The 25,321-nt window shown below is 38.4% G+C and overlaps 1 protein-coding gene and 1 non-coding gene across 8 annotated transcripts in view; both read left to right on the top strand.

The window, feature by feature from the left end:
• The window catches only part of INTS13 (integrator complex subunit 13), a 28,976-nt gene extending 10,830 nt beyond the window's left edge, over positions 1–18,146 (top strand). For 5 of the 7 annotated variants that reach the window (XM_059682424.1, XM_059682420.1, XM_059682421.1 and 2 more), the window contains 9 exons: positions 4,151–4,240; positions 4,412–4,501; positions 5,806–5,984; positions 6,893–7,063; positions 7,307–7,461; positions 7,752–7,982; positions 9,471–9,610; positions 16,577–16,712; positions 17,787–18,146. In XM_059682424.1, the coding sequence (XP_059538407.1) occupies positions 4,151–4,240; positions 4,412–4,501; positions 5,806–5,984; positions 6,893–7,063; positions 7,307–7,461; positions 7,752–7,982; positions 9,471–9,610; positions 16,577–16,712; positions 17,787–17,826 (1,232 nt within the window). In that variant the 3' untranslated portion in view covers positions 17,827–18,146. The remainder of the gene's footprint in view (positions 1–4,150; positions 4,241–4,411; positions 4,502–5,805; positions 5,985–6,892; positions 7,064–7,306; positions 7,462–7,751; positions 7,983–9,470; positions 9,611–16,576; positions 16,713–17,786) is intronic. The other 2 variants (XM_059682426.1, XM_059682425.1) reach the window with 2 other exon arrangements.
• Positions 3,772–3,878, top strand: LOC132228857 (U6 spliceosomal RNA). The gene has a single exon (XR_009451468.1). It is a non-coding gene; the product is annotated as a U6 spliceosomal RNA (small nuclear RNA).
• Positions 18,147–25,321: the final 7,175 nt, after the last annotated feature.

Below are 25,321 nucleotides of genomic sequence, written 5' to 3'. Positions count from 1 at the left end.
CTATTGTGAAAGAGAGCCATTGAAGTCATGTCATAGTTTTTCTTTTCTAGGCAAACTGCCTTGGGAAAGGGAAAAGAATAGGAGCCAACTTGAAAGGGTGATGGACTTACAACTTATAAGCCCGGATATAAATCAGTTGTTTTGAAATATAGTGATATTTTTTCCTCTAAAAAGTATGTGACTCAGTAGGCTTTTTCTCCCAAAACAGATTCCCGCAGCCGTATCAGCATGGTTTAGGACTCTGGAGTTAGGAGATAACAGTTTTAGCCAAAGCTTTGCCACCAGCTAGCAAATCCTATGTGTTTCTACACTTCAGTTTATGTACTTATATATTAAAGACTAGAGGCCTAGTGCACAAAATTTGTGCACGCTGGGGTTGGTGTCCCTCAGCCTGGTCTGCACACTCTCATAATCCAGGACCCCTCGCGGGATGTCCAACTGCTGGTTTAGGCCCGATCCTGTCGGACATCCCTCTCACAATCCGGGACCACTGGCTCCTAACCACTTGCCTGCCTGCCGATCGTTCCTAACCACTCACCTGCGTGCCGGATCGCTCCTAACCACTCTGCATGCCTGCCTGATCACCTCTAACCACTCACCTGCCTGCCTGATCACCCCTAACCACCTTTGCCTCAGCCCCTGCTGCAGCGTCTTCGTCTGGAAGGACACCCAGAAGGTTGTTCAACTGTCTGGTCTAATTAGCATATCATGCTTTTATTATTATAGATATTAGCCCTAGCCAGTTTAGCTTAGTGAATAGAGCGTTGGCCTGCAGCCTGAAGGGTTCCAGGTTCAATTCCAGTCAAGGGCATGTACCTCAGTTGCAGGGTCAATCCCTGGTCCTGGTTGGGGTGTGTGCTGGTGGCAACCAGTTGATATGTCTCTCTCACATCAAAATTTTTCTTTCTTTCTCTCTCTCTCTCTCTCTCTCTCTCTCTCTCTCTCTCTCTCCCCCTCTCCCTCTCCCTTTCCCTCTCCCTCGCCTTCTTTCTCTCCCTCTCCCTCTCCCTCTTCCTCTCCTCCTCCCTTCTACTCTCTCTAAAAGTCAATAAAAAAAATCCATGGGTGAGGATTATCAAGAAAATAAATAATAAATAAAGCTAGATTAGATGAACTGTAATATTCTACCCATTTCTAAATAAAAATTTCTAACAGGAGAAAAACTATTAAGGTAAATAAATATATTCATGTTTAATAAAGGAATGTAAATAACTTGATTTTGAAAATACAATATATGGAAATTACTAAGAACCTGTGAGGTAATATCAATTTTTAATATGTTTATTTTTAAAACTTAGAAAAATAGTAAAAAATACTCTTTGTAACGCAACCTTTTCCTCTAAAATAGTTGTTGATTGACATGGACACCATATGCAAAATGCTATAGTAGCAATAGGGACAGAGATCTGTGGGAACACAGGGTTTGCATGTAATTGTATCTCTGAGTTGGGCAAGCTTTGCAGAGGAGGTGATATTAGAGCTGGATTTTGATGAGTAGGCCTATACTTTAGCCCAGATATCTTCTCTAAGCTTCAGATCTATGCAGAGGGTCCACAGCTTACAATGGTTTGACTTACAATTTTTATATTTTTCAACTTTATGATGGTGAGAAAGTGATACTCATTCACTTTGAATTTTGACCTTCTCCCGGGCTCGAGATGTGTAGTATGACACTCTCGTGATGCTGAGCAGCAGCAGCAAATTGTAGCTCCCAGTCGGCCTCTTGATCTCAAGGTTAAACAACCAATACTGTACAGTGTGCTGTGTTGCCAGCATTTTTTGGATATTGCGTTCTGAGCACATTTAAGGTAGGCTAGGCTAAGCTATGATGTTCAGTAAGTTAGGTGTATTAAAAGATGTCTCTTAGGCACCTATTACTCAATATACTCAAAACAACCTATGAACTTTGCCCTCTTTCAGTGAATGACCCTATTGCCTATTCAGTTATATAAGGCAGAAACCTCAGAGTCATCTTTAAGACATCTCTCTGTCATTCTTCATATCTAATCTATCACCACATTCTCTCTTTTTTCTTTTGGCTTAAACAACAGAAAATTTATTTTCTGTTCTGGAGGCTAGAAATACAAGATCAAGTTGACTATGCAGTTGATTTCTTCTGGAGCCTCTCTTATTGGCTTGTAGATGGCTGTTTTGTCTTCAGATGGCTCTTTATATTTGCATATGAGCACATTTACTTCATTTTATCTACCAAAGTGTATCTCATACATTTACATCTGCATATCCATTACTATTACATCTCCCTATTAATAGTCCAGCCTACTATTTTCTTACCTAGTACCTATAATAGCCTCCTTAATGGTGTGTCTAGCTACTCGACCTGCTAACTAGAATATCTTTCACGATGTGAATCAGGACATACTCCCCTTACCTTAAAACCCTCTAATGCTTTTCTGTTGCCCTTAAGATAAAAACAGAATTTTAAGTGTCTTAAAAGGCCCTGAAATCCTTCATGCTCTCACCTGCCACAATATTTTGGCATCTGCTGTTTTTCTTGCCTGAATGCTCTCCTTCATTTCTTTAGTTATTTTCACTTCACCCTTTTAGAACTCAAGTTACTTTTACTTCTCGAAGCAGCCTTCCCTGTTGTCTCAACGTAGGTCAAATCTCTCTGGAAAGTCCCTCATAGCGCTCAGTATATCTCCTTTAGAGCTTTGTCAGTTTTATAGTTTGCATTTATTCATTATCATCTATAATAAAAGTGTAATATGCTAATTAGACCGAATGACCTTCCGGATGAAGCAGGGGTTAGGAAGGAAGCCTGGGTCCCGGGTGCCAGAGGGAAGCCGTTGCTGTAGCCGGGGGAAGGAAGGCCTACTCTTGCACGAATTTTGTGCATTGGGCCTCTAGTGTTATTAATATCTGTTTACTGTAGACTGCATTTAGGCAAAAAATGCTTACTGTTAAATGTTATACATTTGTAACTTTCTAGGTCCCTAATTTTATGTTTCTTCTCATAAATTCATTAGGATTCAGTATAACTAATGCATTTTAGATTCCTGAAGCTTTTTTCAAGTACTTATTTTATTATTTAACTAGAGGCCCAGTGCATGAAATTTGTGTACTCTGGGGAGGGGGGTGCATCCCTCAGTCCGGCCTGTGTCCTTTCGCAGTCCAGGAGCCCTCGGGGGATGTCCTACTGCCAGCTTAGGCCCTCTCCATGGGGAGCAGGCCTAAACTGTCAGTAGGACATCCTTAGCGCTGCCGTAGAGGCGGGAGAGGCTCCTGCCACCGCTGCTGCGCTCACCAGTCATGAGCTTGGCTTCTGGTTGAGCAGTGCTCCCCCTTTGGGAGTGCACTGACTAGCAGAGGGCAGCTCCTGCGTTGAGTGTCTGCCCCCTGGTAGTCAATGTGCGTCATAGCAACCGGTCGTTTTACCTTCAGTCGATTTGCATATTAGCCTTTTATTATATAGGACTAGACGCCTGGTGCATGAATTCGTGTATGGGTGGGGTTCGGCCGGACTGCCCTGATGGGGGCTGATCGGGCCAGACCAGCAGCGGGGCGGGGATGCAGGAGATTGGCCAGCCATGCCCCTGATTGGGATGGGGGGTGATTGGGGGTGGGACTGGCCGGGGAGGGGCCACAGGTGGTTGGGAGGGCCGATCAGGGCTCCAATCAGGCTGGTTGGCCGCCGCAGTATACATCATAGCGTCTGGTTGTTCTGGTCCTTCCAACGTTCCGGTCACTTGGCTTTTATATATATAGATGGTGACAGAAGGGAGCAATTGTAGTCTTCAAATTTCAAAAAGTGTGCTCGCTTCGGCATCACATATACTAAAATTGGAACGATACAGAGAAGATTAGCATGGTCCCTGCACAAGGATGACACGCAAATTCGTGAAGCGTTCCATATTTAAAAAAAAAAAAAAATTCAAAAAGTTTTGCTATTGCCTTTCAGTGCAGTGATTGAGATGATTAAATTAATGAGAAATTTAGAGGGAAATCAAGTACTTATTTTAATCATAGGTAATATCCAAACTCTATTTGGTATTTTTCTAGGAGACTTCATAAAAAAATATTCTCCCAGAGGTATTTTATAAAATTTAAACTCTTTCAGAAATCTTGGGTAAACAATTTGAAGTTTATGGTCTTAATGTAATGTTACTGTTTCTCTGACTTATTTTTAAAGGTGATACCCACTTAGGCGGTAGCAGTAGAGAAGGCTCGTTTAAAGAAACAATAACATTGAAGTGGTGCACACCCAGGACAAATAACATTGGTAGGTATTTTAAAAGTTTCTTAAAGTGTTACAAAGGGCTCATTAATTTGCCTTTTTTGGAGTTTTTGTTTTTCATTGTTATATGGATTTAAGAAACAAGTATGTGTTTTTTTCTCTTTTGTGGAAATATTCGTTTATATTCTTTGAAATCAGTATTTTCTTCTATTTCAGAATTACACTATTGCACTGGCGCTTATCGAATTTCACCTGTAGATGTAAATAGTAGACCTTCTTCCTGCCTTACTAATTTTCTTCTAAATGGTAACTTTCATCATTTAATTGTTTTGACTGAGATTATTACAAGGGAAGTCATGAACTCTGGAAAAGCCATTTTTTTCAACATAGTTTAACCGTTTTATTTCCCAGAACTGCTTTAAAGTTATATAATTATAAATACCCTTAACTAGTTTACTAATGTTTAAAATTAAGATGACTTTATGTCTTTCAGGCTATTGTATCCAAGTAAGTTTTATTTATATATTTTTTTGGTATTTTTAATTTAAAATTTTACCATTAAAGTCTGCATGTTTTGTTTTTAAGATAGTATATAGTACAGACCATTATCTTGGCCTATTGAATTTTAAATTATACAGTGTATATGGACTTATTTTTCTTTGAACACTATACCTTTACCATAAACATTTTAAATATTATACTATGTTATTCTTACACACATGGCCTTAAATCTCTGGTTTCCTTGTGTGAAAAAAATATATTTTTAAAATTTTTATTTATTGATTTTAGAGAGAGAGGAATGGAGAGAAAGAGAGAAGGAGAGAGAAAGAGAGAGACATCAATTTGTTGTTCTACTCACTTATGCATTCATTGGTTGATTGTTGTATGTTCCCTGACCGGGGATCAAACCTGCAACCTTGGCATATCAGAGCAACACTCTAACTGAGCAACCCAGCCAGGGCCTGAAAAAATTCTTTAGAAAACCAAATTATTGGATTTCATTTACTAAATCTAAACTCTAATAAATTCTCTTAATAGAGTCTTATGGTCAACTCAGTTTTTGAATCACTGATAAGATGAGTTGGCCAGCCTTTATCATAAGATTAATTTCATAGTTATACTAAGCACAATTTGATTATCAGACTATGTAAAGTCCAGATTAAATAACATTTGGTCATGTGAAATAGAAAGTAGTTACAATAATAATGCTGATAAGTAGGTATTGTGGAAGTGAATTTAGACTTCATTTTCTCCTCCAAATGTTTTATAGCTTTGACAACTTGAGGGTTATCCAACACTTGTCTCACTTTTCTTCTTGATGTCCAATAGAAAAATTTCATATGAACTTGTAATTGAATGAAGAATATAACCAAACATTATATTAGAGACCACTATATTTATGTTGGAAAACCACCTGTATAACTATGTAAGCTTGGAGTGACTAAGAGAAAGCTGAGGCTAGAATTCAGACTTTTTGGACTTGAAACACAGAAAAACTAAATTAGCAGTGCTGGTTAAAATATGAGGGTTAATAAATAAAATGAAAAAATATAGACATAAACCTTAGGGGAAAAAATAAGAGCCTGTTTGAATTTCATTACTTTTGACAGGTCGTTCTGTTTTATTGGAACAACCACGAAAGTCAGGTTCCAAAGTCATCAGTCATATGCTTAGTAGCCATGGAGGAGAGATATTTTTGCACGTCCTGAGTAGTTCTCGATCCATTCTAGAAGATCCGCCTTCAATTAGTGAAGGATGTGGAGGAAGAGTTACAGACTACCGGATCACAGTAAGACTCTAATATCTATAAATTTTATGATTTGAGTGTATTCTCATTTAGCAAGTAGTTATTGAATGCCTATTATATGCTAAGATCTGTGACGAAAAGGAGTTTGGGAAGTTGATTATTTATTTTAATTAACAGTACTTGCTTGAAAGAGCTGTTTATCAATCTGTAGTCTTCCTTATGTATTCAGTGTATACTTAGAAGTATCTGAATAACATTGACATACTGGAATTATAGAAAAGAATAGAAATTGATTTGAGCTAATATTTTAAGTGGAACTTTATTTCTAGTAACTTAAATGGCAAACAAAACATTTCAATAGATTGCTGCTAATTTGAAATAACACTAAATCTTTGTGTTATTTAAGGATGCCTATAAAAAAATTTGTTTCTATTTTTGGTAGAAATTCCATTGTTCTGCTTTTAATTTTTCACTCCTCCTCTCCTAATTTATATTCGGTATTTTATTGCTGTCTTTTTTTTTTGAGGTGGTTGTGAAAATTAAATGTGATTGATGTGTATGAGTGCATACTTTGTAAGCCAAAGTGTTATATACTGTAAGTAATTGTTTTTGATTAGGCTTTTTATTTATTATTTAAATTTTTTTAATAAGGAGGAAACTAATAAATATTGTAGAAAATTTAGAGATATAGATATATTTAAAAGAAAGACTATAAATTACTTATAATTCCATCATTCAAAGAGTGATTCACTAATTCTTTTTTCTGTATATGATACAAAAGAATTAAATTATAAAAGTGAAGAAAAGTGGGTGGTAGGGGGAGCTGTAGGAGAAAATGCTTTGTTGCATATCACAGGACAGAAGACCTCAGGGAAACAGACTGTTACATGTAATCCATATTGAAACATTAGAAAATAGTTTCTAATTTTATCTTATTTGGTTATCATTAGGATTTTGGTGAATTTATGAGGGAAAACAGATTAACTCCTTTTCTAGACCCCAGATATAAAATCGATGGAAGTCTTGAGATCCCTTTGGAGCGAGCAAAAGATCAGTTAGAAAAACACACCCGTTACTGGCCTATGATTATTTCTCAAACCACCATTTTTAACATGCAAGCGGTAAGTGTTAAATAGTTTCAACTGCTCTTCTAGATTATTTATATATTCTTTTCAGAGACCATTTCTGAAGCAAAGAGTAAAATATCTGAGTTTACTACAGTTAAATAGTAACAGAAAATTGAAGTGAAAGTTATATATGATCTCGCCACAGTGATGTTTAAAATCAATTGAAGTTCTGCCTACATGCTTTGATATTTGTTTTTCAAGACAGATTTTCTTGGTTTATTTTTTTAAATGTGACAGGTAGTTCCATTAGCCAGTGTTATTGTGAAAGAATCTTTGACAGAAGAAGATGTGTTAAACTGTCAAAAAACAATATACAACTTAGTTGATATGGAAAGAAAAAATGATCCTCTACCTATTTCCACAGTGGGTACAAGAGGAAAAGGCCCTAAAAGGTAATTTTTTTCTTTATATATCATATTGACTTGATACATAGTATATTTTAAGTTAACTTATTCCATATGTAAATTATGTTTATGGATGTGTATATATACATATAATTGAGGTGAAATGCTATAGAATAGCAGAATTGCATACATTATAACTGAAAATTGTACCCTTACGTTTTACGAAGAGAAAATAAGTCCATGTTTAATGGTTTTCTTTCACTTTACCAGTAGAAAGTGACATTTTAATATTATTTAAAGAGTATTTCTAAGATTGTTATTTTAAATCTTTACTTCAGAGATGAACAATACCGTATCATGTGGAATGAATTAGAAACCCTTGTGAGAGCCCATATCAATAACTCGGAGAAACATCAAAGGGTCTTGGAATGTCTGATGGCCTGTAGGAGCAAACCCCCAGAAGAAGAAGAACGAAAGAAACGAGGAAGAAAGAGGGAGGACAAAGAGGACAAGTCAGAGAAAGCAGTAAAAGATTATGAACTGGAGAAGACTTGGCAAGATTTAGAGAGGTGATTGTTGATATTAATATAGCACCATGGTGCCTTTTGGCATATCACATTCTGCATTTAGATCAACCCTCATTTAATAGAAGTTCATTTAATGTGTATTTATTTCATTTATAACTAAGATTTTGTCATTCTTAAAATCAATAAGATCTTAGACTTAATGATTTTATTTTACGATTGGGGGCAAAGATAGTGTTTAATTTTTATCTAATTAACGTGAAAATTATAATTTAGGACATTTTGGTGTCAGTATTTATGTTTTATGAATATCAAAGACATAGTTTTATTTCTTTGTCAGTAAATATTATTGAATACTTGTGATATGCCAGGCATTTAGCATAAGATTACTGCCTTGGAAGTACATACAATGTTGCGCTAGAGATAGGCAAGTAAGTTAGTGATGACAACAAAATATGGATGATGCTGTTATAAAAATAGGCAAAGATGCCCTTGATAGCACAGTGAAAGAGCATAGTCCTAATTCTGAAAACCTTCCTCAATAGTACATCTTTTTCCTTAGCTTGTGATTTATAAATAAAAGTATCATAACATATGAACTGGCTTTGTCTTCTAACTTCTTGCCAGAAATCAGGCAAAGAACCAGGTAAATATTATAATGACAATGTGGTATGTCCCTTAAAACAAATCAGAACTTATTATGAAAAACTTCAAAGATTTATTCTACTGTGGAATACACATTTACCCATCATCTACTTTGAACAATTATCAGTTAATGGCACATTTCACATCCACTCTCACCACTAACTACCACTGTCCAACTCCACATGGAATATTTTGAAGCTAATTCTAGAAATTATTTCATCCAAAAATAAGTAGAGTGTAGAACATTTTTATTTTCTTGACCTTAGAAGTTCACTTCTTAGAGCCACCAAGCTTCTGAAACGGAATTGGCTCGCTTTAAGAAGGGGAGGGTTGAAAAAGAAGAGTGGGGGGAAGGTATTCTCATTCAGACCCCCCTGTTATTCAAGTAGAAGTCTGTATATTTTGAAAGTGTTTTTGTTCCCTTGGAAAATTCAGAATAAGCTTGGAATTAAGTTTCTAACTTGTGGAATGTAAATACACAGTACATAAACTAGGGAACAAATAATAGTAAATTACTTATTCTTTATAATTTGAAGTATTATTTGGCCTATATCTTTAAATATTGAATTGTGATATTTCTTCCAAATATCACTTTTCTTTTTGATGTTAGCTTCTTAAATTTTTCTCCATTTTCTTCATATTTTGTAGCAAACTACATTACTGAATATTACACTATTATGATGAAGAAAAGGGGATACTTGTGTTTAATTCATTAAGTTCTCTTATCTGATTTTAGATTGGCATTTAGCTTCTGATTAGTGTCTAGGTTTACTTTGTAAGAGCAGCTATCTTTTATTGAGACTGATATGCAAAGTCTAGTTTAATTATTGAACCATTTCGGTTTCTAAATATTTAAACTTTAAATTTTATTATTTGTCCCTCTAAAAGATTAAAAGGCATCTTAGAACGTGGAAAAGAAGAATTGGCTGAAGCTGAAATTATAAAAGATTCACCTGATTCCCCAGAACCTCCAAACAAAAAGCCCCTTGTTGAGATGGATGAAACTCCACCAGTAGAAAAATCAAAAGGTAACGTAGAACTGTGATAGCTATGTTTGTAAAAAGTTTAGTTCTGTTTTGTGCAGTGTTATTTAATACTAGAGGCCCTCATGCACCTGTGGGGTCCCTTGGTGTAGCCTGTGGGAATTGGGCCGAAACTGGCAGTCCAATGCCGCCTGCCGCTCCTGCTCATCCCGGTCCCTCTCTCTGCTGCCACCGCAGCTCGGTAGGCTTGGTGCCGCTCTGCTGTGGTCTCCAGGCTGCAGCAGCCAGCCATGAGCCCTGCATCTGGTGCCCATCGGTCATCTGAGCGGTGCTCCCACTGTGGGAGCGCACTGACCACCAGGGGGCAGCTTCTGCATTGAGTGTTTGCCCCCTTGGTGGTCAGTGCACATCATAGCAACCAGTTGACCAGTCATTCGGTCGTTTGGTCACTTAGGCTTTTATATAGATAGATAGATTGTTGTGTGTATCAGGAAGAGCTACTAACTGTTCCTGTTGTTTAGGGGATTCTTTGTTTACAGCCTTGAAGATAGGCAGCAGATACATTTGTCAGTATTAAAAAAAAAAAGTAGTGCCATACCTTCATTAATGAAGCCTCTGGAAAATAAGTACTTAAAAGTTTGTGTTTTAAGAAATTTTAATTATCTAAACTTGAATCTGTTTGTGTTCCTGACACTATACTAAGTGCTAGGTTAATTAAGACAAACTCTTTTTCTTAAACCCTTACTGAATTTAGGGAAAAATCTAATATCACCCATCTATCTATATAAAAGCCTAATATGCAAATTGCCCCCACGGGAGTTTGACTGAGAGACCGATTGCTCGCTATGACATGTGCTGACCACCGGAGGCGGTATGGAATGAAGGAAGACCCCGGCTGGCAGCCGGCAGCCAGAAGGCCCTGATTGGTCCTCATTACTGGCCAGGCCTAGGGACCCTACCCGTGCATGAATTTCGTGCACCAGGCCTCTAGTCCAAATGATAAAAGGCTAATATGCAAATAGACCAAATGGCAGAATGACTGGTCGCTATGAAATGCACTGACCACTTGGGGCAGACACTCAACGCAGGAGATGCCCCTGGTGGTCAGTGCGCTCCCACAGGGAGAGCGCTGCTCAGCCAAAAGCCGGGCGGGCTCTTGGCTGGCGAGCACAGTGACGGTGGCAGGAGCCTCTCCCACCTCCGCAGCAGCATTAAGGATGTCCGACTGCCAGCTGCAGGGAGTGGGCCTAAGCCGTCAGTGGGACATCCCCGAGGGGGTGCAGGCTGGGCTGAGGGACCTTCTCACCACTCCCCTCCTCCCCCCACGAGTGCACGAATCTCATGCCCCGGGCCTCTAGTATATTGATAAAATGTGGTATGAATAATTATTAGTAAAACTATTATAAATAATATTTTTATTATAAGGCCTTTTCTCTCTTTATACTTAATTTCTTCTTCAAGAATTCTAAGCATTAAAGATATGACTTGGGTTTGGGAGCTTCTGAAATCATTGTAGGCCTTAGTTATCTTGAAGGAAACTGGGTTTAGTCTTTTTAGGATAAATGGGAAATAGTATGACAAAGGACTGATTTCTTGCTATTATGCCCCACCAAAGGTGATAAGACCTCAGGGCTGGCCAGATTACAATTATTGGCAGCTCATTTTAGGGAGAAGGTAGGCTTGCTTGTTTTTTATATACTTCTGCTGTAGTGTGCTTATTGTTCTACATGCTAATATTCTCCAATTCACTGATTTCTTTGCAATCAGAGATAAGGGTAATCTTATATTTCCCTCTCGGGCATTTGCCAGGATGCCTGGAAAATGAATAAATGTATTGATAAATTATTCTACTCCTCATATGCCAAAATATGCCACTATTGATTAGGATGAGAATAGGTTTAATCTAAACAATGCTTCAACATTGCTTGGAATATAGAACTCAAAATTATTTATAGTGGCAAAAAGTTGCAAACAACCAAAACACATATTAGTAAGAAAAATGATTAAATGATTATGTGTCCATTGGGTGAAATTTATGTAGCCCAAGAATAACTACTACCACAAATGCCCACTCTTTCCTCTTGCTAAGGTACAGGAGCGAAAGTAGGTTTACAGCTGTGAGTACACAAAACAATTTATTCTTGTATTATCATTTATTAATTATATTACTAGAGGCCTGGTGCACGAATTCATGCACAGGTGGGGTCCCTCTGGGTGGCCTGCAGGGATCAGGCTGAAACCCGCAGTCTAACGCCGTCTGCAGCTCCTCCCTGCCACTCCCACTCATCCCAGCCCCACGGTTCCTGCTGCAGGCTCACGCCCAATCAATCATGATTGGGAGATGCTCGCGCTATGGCAGCAGCACTCGCCAACCATGAGCCCTGCATCTGGTGCCCTCCCGAGGGGACTGGCCTGCGGGATTGGGCTGAACCTGGCTCTCCAACATCCCGCGAGGGGTCCCAGATTGCAAGAGGGTGCAGGCCAGGCCGGGGAAGGACCACCGGAGGGCTCCAGGACATGTCCGGCCCATCTTGCTCAGTCCTGATTAGCTGGACCCCAGTCGGAGAATCTGCCCCCAGTGGTCAGTGCATGTAATAGTGATTGGTCGACCAGTTGACTGTCTGCCCCCTGGTGGTCAGTGCATGTCATAGTGAGCAGTTGAGCAGCCTTAGTATATCATTAACATATTACGCTTTGATTGGTTGTTCGGTTGTTCTGCCGTTTGGTCTATTTGCATATTTTCCTTTTATTATATAGGATTTTCCATACAAACGACTGGAAACCTACTTTTGCTATACTCTGTATATCGACACTGGTGGGGTCCCTCGGCCTGGCCGGCGCCCTCAATCTGGGATCCTCAGGGGATGTCGGAGACCTGGTTTTGGCCCGATCCCATAGGGCAGGCCAAGGGACCCCACTGGTGCACAAATTCGTGCACTAATTAAATTAAATAGATCCCTGATATCTTTCACCCTGAAAATATTAGAGGGGCCCATATGAGAAGCAACTTGATTGCAAATCATTATCTGCCCTTATGACTTTCTCTTCATGGCTGGTATTTGAAACTTGTTTTTTCTTGCATTGTATTTTACAACCTAAGTCGAATGTCTCTTCTTATTGGCAACTTATATGGGCCTTTTAATACACCTCAGATTCATCTGCTTTGGAAAACAACCTCCTAGGACTTCCCAAAGTGAATATTGTGTCTCCTGTATATTCTTCATGTAAGGTTGGGCTATTTCAAACATGAACTCTAGATAGATTTGGAGAAAATCTATTCAGCTTTCTTTGTATGATGCAGTAACAGAAAAACTAAAATGCAATCTTATTGATGTAGCTTGGCATTGAAAAAAAACTGAAATATTTATAGTTGTTAGAGCAGTGGTATTATGGATTGTATTACCTCCTTTATATGTTGTTGTTCTCTTAACTTTACCTAATAAACTTTTCTTTTTTTTTTTTTTTTTACTCTTATAATAGGTATGTAGTAGTATTTCACTATGGTTTTATTTTATATTAGAGGCTTGGTGCACGAAATTTGTGCACTCGGAGGGTCCCTCAGACCAGCCTGCACCCTCTCACAGTTTGGGAGCCCTCGGGGGATGTCCGACTGATGGCTTAGGCCTGCTCCCCAGGACATCCTTAGCACTACCATGCAGGCGGGAAAGGCTCCTGCCACTGCCACTGTGCTCGCCAGCCGTGAGCCTGGCTTCTGGCTGAACGGTGCTTCCCCTTAGGAGCACACTGACCACCAGGGGGCAGCTCCTGCATTGAGCGTCTGCCCCCTAGTGGTCAGTGTGCATCATAGCTTTCACTATCTTCGTATTTTTGGATTCTTTTTTCTTTTTGTTTTTCTGGTTGGGTGTTTTTTGCTTCTTCGTATTTCAAATCTTTGACTTGATTCTTGCGATCCTCTAGTCTGCTGTTGGAACTCCGTATAATATTCTTTATTTCACTCAGTGTATGCTTAATTTCTAGTTGGGCCTTTTTTCATATCCTCCAGGGTCTCACTAAATTTATCGGTGGTTTCTAGAAAATTCTTGAAAAACCTTAAAAGTGTGGTTTTGAACTCTGTATCCAGTAGTTTGCTTTCCTCCATTTCTGTCATTTGTGTCCTCTGTCTTTGTCTCCGCATTTTTTTATGCTTCGCTGTGTCGATAGAGTGGCTTTCTGTGCTAAGTGTCCTTTAGGGCCCAGTGGCTCAGCCTCCCCAATTACCTGAGGTAGACACTCTTAGTGCACCCCTTGTGGGCTTTGTGCACAGTCTTGTTGTAGTTAAGCCTTGATTGTTGTAGGTAAGACTGGAAGGAATTGACCTCCAGGCCAATTGGCTGTGAGAATCAGCTATGTCTACGGTGGGAGAACTTCTGTGCTGAAGACACCCTTCTGGGGCAAGACTTGCTTCAGTGGGGCTTTGGTGCTCACTGAGTCTGCCCTCTGAGTATGTCCCTTTTGGATCTGAGGAGTTGTAATTGGATGGTCCCACTCTGACCACTGGGTACACTGGCTCTTGGATCTAAGGAGGTGCTAATCTAGCCTCTGCCTGAGACTACCCAGCAGAAGCCAGCTGTAAAGCAATGCAAGTTGCCCTGGGGCCTTGGGGCAGCTGCCGTTTGTTAAGTAATTTTCAGATTACAAAGGGCGGACCTTTCATATGCAAAAGCCTCTGTGCATGGCTTGGGCGGGGCGGGGTCCCAGGGGATCAACATGGCGGGCGGAGCGAGCAGTATGGCTGCTCTCAGTCCTGTCCTCAGAGGCCCCGGCAATCGCTGCAAGCGCCTCCCAGAGAAAGCTGCCCTCGAATTCCGACTGATGCCAGACAGTCCAGTTTCTCCCCGTATGAGTCTGGGTCCCCAGAGACTCGCCCAGAACTGGAGCTCAGAGCTTGAGACTCCCTCCCGATTGAAAAAGACAATCGTGTCCTCAGCCGCCAGCCCACTCCGCATGCACCTCTGCACTTTTGTATTTTACTTCCGCACCGCACCTCCTCTGAGTCTTGGTATGCTTTTCTCTTTCCTTCTAGTTGTAGAATTTCCACTCAGCCAGCCTTCCTGTGGTTCTGGATGATGTCCGTTCTATCTTTTAGTTGTATTTTTGAAGTGGTTGTGCGAGGCAGCAATTTCCGGTGTTTACTTATGCCGCCATCTTGGTTTCTCCGGCTTATATGTTTTGATGAAGAATTCATTCAAATATTTTGATCATTTTTAATTTAGCTGGGGTTTTTTTTGTTGTTGAGTTTTGAGAACTTTTAAAATTTATTCTCGATACAAATCATTTGTTGGATATATGGTTTGTAGATATTTTCTCCTAGTCTGTGGCTTGTCTTCCTCCTAAGAATGATTTTGCAGAGCACAAGTTTCTAATTTTGATGAAGTCTAAGATACCAATTTGTCTCTTTATGATTATACTTTTTGTATTATATATAAAAATATGTGCATTACTCATCACAAATATTTTTTCTAAATACATTTTTATTGATTTTAGAGAGGAAGGAAGAGGGAGAGAGAGATAGAAACATCAGTGATGAGAGAGAATCATCAATCGGCTGTCTCCTGCATGCTCCACATATGCCCTGACCAGGAATCGAATCATGACCTCCTAGCTTATAGGTTGACGCTCAATCGCTAAGCCATGCCAGCCAGGCAGTTTTAAGTTTTAAATGTAAAACCTAAAATTAAAGAACTTCTAAAAGAATACATTAAAATAATATTTGTGCCCAGCTGGAGTAGCTCAGTGGTTGAGCATTTACCTATGAATCAGGAGGTCACCATTCAATTTCCGGTCAGGGCACATGCCTGGGTTGCAGGCTTGATCCCCAGTGTGGGCTCGTGCAGGAGGCAGCTAATCAATGATTTTCTCTCATCATTGATATTTCTATCTCTTTCTCCCTCTCCCTTCCTCTCAGAAATCAATAAAAATATATTTAAAAAAATAAAAATAATACTCTAAACTCCATTTTGAGTTTCTTAAAAAATAAGTTGCAAAGTATGGGTCAGTGTTCATATTTTTACACTAACATCTTAATTGCTCCAGCAGCATTTGTTGAAAAGCCTATCCCCTCTTCATTGCATTGCCTTTGTACTTTTATCTGAAATCAGTTGATTTTATATGTGGGAATCTATTTCTGGGTTTTCTTTTATGTTCCATTGATCTTTGTGTCTGTCCTTTGCACTACAATACTATCCTCACTACAAGTCTTAAAATCAGGTGGTGAGTCTTACTAACTTTTTTCTACTTTTCAATAGTTTTAGCTATTCTAGTCTGTTGCCATTTCATATTGTGCAGAAAAGAGTTAACATAGGAAGCCAGAGGCTATTAACATTAGAAGAGCCTGCTTGCAGATTTGGCCCTTGGCTGGCATCTGGGAATTTGGCTTTTATTTATTTACTAGAGGCCCGGTGCACAAAACTCATGCACTTGTGGGGGTCCCTCAGCCCGGCCTGTGCCCTCTCGCAGTCCGGGAGCCCTTGGGGATGTCCAGCTGTGGGGAGCGGGCCTAAACCCACAGTCAGACATCCTTAGCGCTGCTGCAGAGGCAGGAGAGGCTCCTGTCACCGATGCCGTGCTCAGCAGCCAATAAAAACCTTCGTCTCTAAGTCCTAAATGGGCTTTTCTGTCAATAGTATTGTACACATGTGGCTGTATTTTTGCTGCTGGTGGGAGTAGGCACTTGGTGTGAACCCTCATTGGAGGGAGAGAGCACAGAGAAAGCCTACAAATAGATTCCTCTCACTTTTGCTTTCCTGATCTGCTACATATCCTTGCTATGTTGCTCTAATGATTCTTCGCTGTGGCTTTAACTTTATGTTTAGTCATTTAAGACCGTCCAGCAAATCACCAAACTAGTAGGTGATCTTGGGACCCCCTAAACACATACATTTTTGAATAAGGTGAAGATGATATTGCTTTAATTGTACAAAACAATAGATTTAAAGGTAAATTGTTTAAATTTATAAATTTCAAAGTAATGAACTATCCTACCTTTTCCTCTTCTTTCCAATATAACATCAGGACCAGTGTCTTTATTAACCTTGTGGAGTAATAGGATCAATACTGCCAATTCCAGAAAACATCAGGAGTTTGCTGGACGTTTGAACTCTGTTAATAACAGAGCTGAATTATATCAACATCTTAAAGAAGAAAATGGGTTTGTATTATTTATTGTTAATTGCCTTATAATAAGTTAAAATATAATGAATACTGCTTGTTTGTTATATTCAGCAATTTTTATTAGTAATATTATGAACCAATACATATTAACTATAAAGAGAAAAAATTAACATCTTTGATTCTTAGCACTTGTAAAAGGCATGATTACTAGTATATTGATTGTAACTCTGAAAGTTTTTACTTCTTAGAGCATTTTTTTCATTGCTCAATAAACATCATAAAGGGAAAAATCATAGCGAAAACTTAATATGTAATACTAACTATAAAATAATGAAGGAAAATATTTTTTGATTAAGTAGTACAATATTAGGAAATTTGTTTCAATTGAATAAATCTCAGGTTTGATCATTTTAATCTCCTTTTTAGAAGAACTTTCGATAATGTGTGGCAAAGGAACCTCTAGTGAAAAAAGAAATACATCTTTTACTAAATATCAGAAGTTTTTTTCCTTTTTTTTGCTTGCAGAAGTATAGTGGAAAAAGTGGCCTTTGAAAGGAAACTGGGAAGGTCACTTAATCTCTCTGGGCCTCAATTTTCACTATTCTGCAAAATGTGGAAGTGAGACCAACTAGAGCAGCGGTTCTCAACCTGTGGGTCATGACCCCTTTGGGGGTCGAACAACCCTTTCACAGGGGTTGCCTAAGACCATTGGAAAACACATATTGAATATATAATTACATATTGTTTTTGTAATTAATCACTATGCTTTAATTATGTTCAATTTGTAACAGTGAAAATACATCCTGCATATCAGATATTTACATTATGATTCATAACAGTAGCAAAATTACAGTTATAAAGTAGCAACGAAAATAATTTTATGGTTGGGGGTCACCACAACATGAGGAACTGTATTAAAGGGTCGCGGCATTAGGAAGGTTGAGAACCACTAAACTAGAGGAACCCCAACCTTCGTTCTTTTCTACGGTGCTGATATTCTGCTTGATGAATATATGAGTTTAATTTCATATGAAAGGTATGTAAGGAGAAAAAATATATGGATGGTTAATGTTTCATTTTACCTATTCATTTTTTGCCTTCTGTTTTTCAGAATGGAGACAACAGAAAATGGAAAAGCCAGCCGGCAGTGAAGAGTGACTCGAGGAACTAAATTTACTATATTGCATAAATATTTTGGGCAGAATTTGATATAAGTACTTTTACAGCAAGATTGTATAGTTATGTTGCCTGGACTGGTTTTTACATTTTTAAGATATTTCAACTAACTTTATCTTTTTTGTATTAATTGTAAGATTGGCACATATGTCAAAAAAATACATTTGAGATTTGTCCTCCCAAATCACACAAATTTATTTTATGGTAAAAGGTTTTCCCTCTGGAAATGTTTTTTAAAAAATTCGTAGGCTTCTCTTTGCCAAATAAAACTATTAAAAATGTCTGAAATGCAAAATATTGGAGTATTCCTTTAGAAAAATATATTTATTTAATGACTGACAACTTTTAGAAATTAAAATTTATCAGAATTTAGGAGACATTTATAAAATTTTGCTGGTTAGTCTATAACATATAGTGTTTTTCAAAAAAAGAATGTTTTTTATTTTAAATTATTTTTATGTTGCCCATTTAAAAACAAAATTTTCAGGTAGTTGGTGTAAATTTATATTTTCTCATATTGGACAATGTTACCTTTTTTTCTGCTAAAAATTTACTGTCCATTGACTTTTCATATTGAAAGAGAAGCACAAAGGAGATTACAGACTTAGTGGAAAGGAAAGTCGCTAGGTTATTTGGTTTTCTACTTGAATAGAACCTTGGTCTGCTCATCTCAGAAATGTCATGGTTATACTGTGAATGCTTGATGACTTGTCTTCTTGTGTTGCTTCATCTGGAAGCTCATAACATGTTGTGAGAAACATGTTATTTAAATGTTGAATGCTAATTCTAGGCTTGTCATTTTTTCTTGAGTGTTTAGTAGAGGAGGAGAAAACTCTTTGTTTAAATATAGATTTATTATTTTCTATGAAAAAACGTGTTTATTTTTTTTAAATTTGAATTTTTAGGTTAACATTGGTTAGTAATATAATACAGGTTTCAAGTATACAATTCTATAATACATCACCTGTATATTGTGTGTTCACCACCCAAAGTCAAATCTCCTTCTGTCACCATTTATATTCCCTTTACCCTATTCTACTTCCCCCCACCTACCTTTCTCTTTGGTAATCACCATACTGTTGTCTATGACCATGAATTTTATTTTTAAATTTTTGCTTAATCCCTTTATCTTTTTCACCCAGTCCTTCTACCCTCTCCCACTGACAGCTATCAGTTAGTTCTCTGTATCTGTGAGTCTGCTTCTATTTTGTTTGGTAGTTTATTTTGTTCATTAGATTCCACATATAAGTGAAATCATATGGCAGTTGTCTCTGACTGGCTTATTTCACTTAGCATAATACTCTCCAGATTCATCCATGCACAAGGTAAGATTTCCTTCTTTATTAAAAGCTGAGTATTATTTCATTGTGTAAATGTACCACAGCTTTTTTATCCACTCATCTACTGATGGGCATTTGGGCTGCTTCCAAATTTTGGCTATTATAAATAAAGCTGCAGTGAATATAGGAGTGAACTCAAAGGGAAAATGGGAGGCTACTATTGTCTCCCTTGCTGACGCTGAAGGTATCAGAGACTTTTAGATGACTGTGCAAATCTCAGGTAGACTTAAACAGAGCCACTCCATTTGCTGAGAAATGTTGTCATTGTAGATAGTCTTTCTGAAGGTGTGGCTATATTCTCTATTACTTCCTCAGAGATTGAGAATCCAAGAAAATGAGAATACTTGGATAGGCAAGGAGAGCTTTGTGAATACTAAGGTTGGCTAATTGATTCTGAGACGAAGTCAGATACAACAGGATGCTTTTGTATTTTTGTTCTGTGGATTAGGGATTTATTTCCCACTCTGTAGAGTCCAATTTTTCTAGTAACATTGATACTGTAGAAGTTCTCTGAAAGTCAAAATCTGTGAATGAAGTAGCTGTTAATAGCAAAGAAGGAATGACCTCAGGGAAAACAAGAATATCCAAGGTTGTTGTCAAGGACATTTCCTTTAATGAATTCTGTGAGACTATTGTATGCAGTGGCCTTGTAATCTTCATGCACCTTAGTGTGTTTGGAGTAAAGTCAGGATCAGGAATAGGAGTGATTTGTCTTAAGGTAGCAAATAAGCTGGGGATCGATGGTGCCTCATCTTTAGAGATCCAATGAGTCACAAAGGTGGGTAATGAAACGGAATAGCTTGCTTAGTTTTGTTGACTATGTCATTTCAATGACTTCATTGTTGTGACTGGGATATTCCTTAACTGTCTAAGTCGTCGTCTTTGAGATTTTTGAAGTAATCTCCAACCTTCAATCTGATATCCTAAAATTTGAGCAAGGAATTTAGAGGAAGCATGCTGTTGAAAAACTTGAATTAGCTCTGGCAGTAATGTAGAAACCTCATATTCCATAGGCTAGTGGAATTGTACAGCCAACACTGGAAGATCTCACAGTTGCTTATCTTGCTTCTAAATGGCTCATAGTCACCAAAGAAGCATCCAAGTGGAAATAGTCTGCCAGAGTGTACAGCACAAAGAGACACTCTTGACCACTCTTAAATCAGCAGCTGATTTAAGAGTAATTTCAGCTACAATGGTGGAAAACTCCTTTGAGCTTCCTTGGGCTCTAACACTTAAGATTTAAAAGAAGAACACAGTATGGATTATTGCTCTATTAGTGATCCCTTATTTTTAGGTAGTCCTTCATAATGTATATAGTATTGTCACGTACATTATTTCACTGCCACCTCCAATAAATAGGAGGGAAAGGAGGACAATTATCCTAATCCCTAATATATAGTTGCAAAAATGAATTCAAAATGGCTTGCCCTAGCTGGTTTGGCTCAGTGGATAGAGCGTCAGCCTGTGAACTGAAGGGTCACAGGTTCGACTTTGGGCAAGGGCATATGCCCACGTTATGGGCTCAATCTCCAGTGGTGGGCGTCAGGAGACAGCCGATCAAGGATTCTCTCTCATCATTGATGTTTCTTTCTCTCCCTCTCCCTTCCTCTCTGAAATCAACAAAAAAATTTATTAAAAAAACCCAAAGTGGCTAAGTAAAATGTTCAAGGGGACAGAAGTATCTGATCCGAATCCAGGTGTTCTGACTTCAAATTGGAAGGTAGAGATTTCAGTGGAAAAGTTGTGGGGTTTGGAGTTAGAAAGTTTAATCCAGTTTGTCACTTAGATTAGTTATATGGTTTTGAGTTATTTAGCTAATTTAAGCCTCAGTTTCTTAAAATAGAAAGCAGGAACATTTTACCTTGAGAGAGAGATTTTGAATATTAATTGATATGAGGCACTCTGGAAGTTACCTGGCACACAAATAAATCTTTCGTTCTACTGCACCTTTCCTGTTTCTTTGTTTTTCCTTTCCTGTGACCCTTCTTATCCTTTCCTTCCTGTTTTCTTCCCCGTGTCCTTCTCTTCATCTTACCTTTTGTCTTTTCTCTCCTTGCCTCCTTACTGTCCTTTCATTCTTTCTTTTGCTCTGCTTTGTTATACTTCTCTAACATCTTTTGCATCTAGACCAGTGGTTCTCAACCTTCTGGCCCTTTAAATACAGTTCCTCATGTTATGACCCAACCATAAAATTATTTTCGTTGCTACTTCATAACTGTAATGTTGCTACTGTTATGAATCGTAATGTAAATATCTGATATGCAGGATGGTCTTAGGCGACCCCTGTGAAAGGGTCGTTCGACCGCCAAAGGGGTTGCAACCCACAGGTTGAGAACCGCTGATCTAGCCCAACAGCGGATCTCCTAGTTAGTTGTTCCTTGCAGTTACTAAAAGTGCTCCTTTAAGTTCCAGCCCACAGCTGGCCTTCAGTTTAGAGTTGGAGTCATGAGGCCAGTGTGGAGAAGAGCATGGTTTGCTGAATGGAAACTCAAGTAATAACTCACAGATCCAGAAAGGCTCTGAGGGTTGGATAACGCAAGTTTACTGTTCAAATGAGCAGGCATGCTCTACCAAAAAATAAAATATAAATAAGTATGCAAATAATTCTAGATCTTTCAAGAAAAGAAAAATGGGATTTATTTTTAGGGTAAAATCAATTCTACTTTTTAAAAAAGTGTTTTGATTGATTTCAGACAGGAAGGGAGAGGGAGAAAGAGATAGAAACATCGATGATGAGAGAGTCATTCATTGGCTGTCTCCTGCATGCCCATACTGGGGATTGAGCCTGCAACCTGGCCATGTGCCCTGATCGGGAATCAAACCTTGACCTCCTGGTTCATAGGTTGATGCTCAACCACTGAGCCACATTGCTGGCTGGGCAAATTCTGTATTCAAATTTAATGTATTCATAAGGCTTCCATTTCTTCCCTCCATCCCCAAGACTTTATTTATTTTTATTGATTTCAAAGAGGAAAGGAGAGGGAGAAAGAGATAGAAACATCAATGATGAGAGAGAATCATGGATCTGCTGCCTCCTGGTGCTCCCCACACTGGGGAGCCCACAACCCGGCCTTGACCGAGAATAGAACCATGACCTCCTGGTTCATAGGTTGATGCTCAACCATTGAGCCACACTGGCTGGGCATCCCCAAGACTTTAAAATGCAGTAGCTGCCATGGAGTGTATAAGGCTTTTCAAAATCTAGGCTCTGCTAACGTCTGTCTCCAGCTTCATCTGCTGTTCCCCAACTTGCACTGTGTTTAGTAGGGCTAAACTTCATGTGGCTTCCCAAACATACCATGCCCCTTTAATGTTTTTGTGACCATTAAACAGGTCCTTTTTAAATCCTATAATGCCCTTTCTCCTTCTCTGGCTGGCTAACTTCAACTTTAAAAACCCATCGCGACACAACCTCATCCAAAAAGATCTTGGCAACATCCTCCCCCATACTGAGTTAAGGTACTGATTTTTTTTTTTAATATATTTTATTGATTTTTTCACAGAGAGGAAGGGAGAGAGATAGAGAGAGTTAGAAACATCGATGAGAGAGAAACACCAATCAGCTGCCTCCTGCACACCCCCCACCAGGGATGCGCCCGCAACCCAGGTACATGCCCTTGACCAGAATCGAACCCGGGACCTCTCAGTCCGCAGGCTGACACTCTATCCACTGAGCCAAACCGGCTTCGGCAAGGTACTGATTTTTGCCTCTCTGTCTTACATGTGGTTTTGTTATTGCATTTACTTTACTATAATTTTTTTTTTTACTGTCTGTATACCCTACTGAGCTATTGGACTGAGTTCCTTGGCAGCAGTTTACTCATATTATCTCGTACTTCTAGCTCAGGAATCTGGAAAACAGGAGGCATTCACCAAATCTTTGTTGAATGAATAAGTGAATAAATGAATGAAAGAATGAAGAAAGATGCAATATGTGAAATCACTTTGTATCACAGTGTAGGACTTAGTTATTATTGACCTTACTATAATTTTCATAATTTTTTTGAAAGTTAAAAGTAACTTACTAGAGAAAAACTTTAAAATTTTAGATTAAGAGGGATAGTTAACAACATAATTATGTCCATAATGGGAAATTATTTGAGGAAAATAAAAAAATACTAAAAATGTGAATTGTTAAAATATGTAGAACTACCTTTTATTTTAATAGATAGTGCATGTATACAATATAAAATTCATAAGGTACTAAGAAGAACATACTATAAAATAGTGTAAGTTCATTTTTCATTTCCTCAGCCTGGTTGCCCAATTCCCAGTTTCTCTCCCTTATTGTTACCATACTATCCAGATGCCTTCTATGCTTATAAGGCATAGGTATACATGCTGCCTTTTGAAAGAGAACAGAAAGGGCTGTTTTCAAGTAGTGCATGTATGGTAAAATAAAATGGTATGAGAGATAAAAACTTAGTTCTCAAGTTTTTATTTTGAGAGGTTGTTTTCCAGTTTGAGGAAATTACCATACTGAACTTTGTTTTCAGATCCTGTTGATTAGCAGCATTGTGAAATGTCTCTACTTGTCTCCTTTGATTTGGTCTTCTGCTCCTCATTCTTTCTCTAATACAGTGTTTTACCTCTTCAAATCCTGCCCTTGATTCACACAAAGCTGCCCTGGCACTTTTTAATAAGGATACTCATCCACTTGGAGAAGGAATCAGGCTTGCTCCCCTCACTTCATTCCTCGCCAGCATATGAAGAGTACAGATGATGGAGGCTGTTTGTGTTTGCTGGAAACAAAAATCCCCAGATACTAGCACTATGATTTGGCAGTTTCTTCCCTCATCTCCTCTAAGTGCAGTCTTTGCAAAGTCTTCACAGGAGAATTCTATTCCTGCTGTCTTGGCAGTTTGACATCATGAACCAGTGAAACCTGTTCAATGACACATGAAATAAAGTCTGAACTTGCCTTCAGGAAGAGGTTTTAAATTTGTCTACACTATCCCTGTGGCAGAGCATTGATACCAAGAGTTAAAGAGCTCTATTAGTTTTAATCATAAACCAGTTTTTTTAACCCTAAAAACAGACATTCTTTTATTTCAGGCTTATAAAGGTGTTACGGAAAATATAATCTTCGAGTAGGAATCACAAAGTAATCATTAAAGTCATTAAAATACTTGGCTAAGTGTTTCACTAAAAAATGTTTACCAAAACCTAGCTACAACTCAATATGACTGACAATATTCTATTAAATTCATATATTGGATTGTTTTTCTTCTCAGACTGCATTCCTCATGGTAGATTGTTATTTATGAGTCTTCAAAAATGTTTTCATTTTCTTGGTTACTGCTCTGAGACACCTGTATCTACAGGAAGCAATTTGGGAAATTTAAGCCCTGTTTATTTTTAACATCTATAAGAATACAATGTTGAACAGATAGGTTAGAGATACTTAGGTGTTTACCTGAAACAGACTTGTTTTCCCTTGGAAGGCATGTGGTGAAATTGGATAATAGAATAATTTTCCAATCACAGCAGCAGTGTCTGGCATGCCATGAAGAACTCGGGTCTCTTCACACGAACAGAGAGTAGTCACAGCCAGCATATTCACGGAGACAGACGTGAGCAGCAGCAGATTTGGAATTGCTGAAACTCTTCTGATCCAGTTCAGGGGCAAATGGGTGCCGGTGTTGCCCGCTCCCCTGCATTTCTTACTGGTATCCATTGCCTCAGTATAGTTAGTTCCACTCAGGTAACTGAATATCACTTTACTGAACCGAAAATGGCTTAAAAACAAAACAACATTTGAGCTCAACTCATTAGTACTTCTTGTGAAGGGGAAATAGATTTTATCTATTTTCAGAGCAATATGTAAGGTTTAGAATCCTTTTGTTTTCTTATATTATTCACATCAACTAATGGAGAATTAAAATAATAATTCCTACTATCTCAAACATTGTTACTGCTCTATAGTAACAATAAATTGAGTAAGAGAGAGAAACCACTGATAGATTTTAACAGTGTCTGCCTTGTGTTGCTTCCTTTAGTCATCTCCATCCAGCTCCACCTAGAGATGAATATGGGACCCTTAAAAGAATGAATTAAAGTAGTACAGTGAAGACAAGCACAAAACAACAACAAAAAGCCTTCCCCAGAGGCAGCCTTATTCACATTTTTA

Source organism: Myotis daubentonii, chromosome 2 (assembly GCF_963259705.1).
Source record: "Myotis daubentonii chromosome 2, mMyoDau2.1, whole genome shotgun sequence".
Lineage (NCBI taxonomy): Eukaryota > Metazoa > Chordata > Mammalia > Chiroptera > Vespertilionidae > Myotis > Myotis daubentonii.
This window is presented reverse-complemented; position numbering and strand designations above follow the sequence as displayed.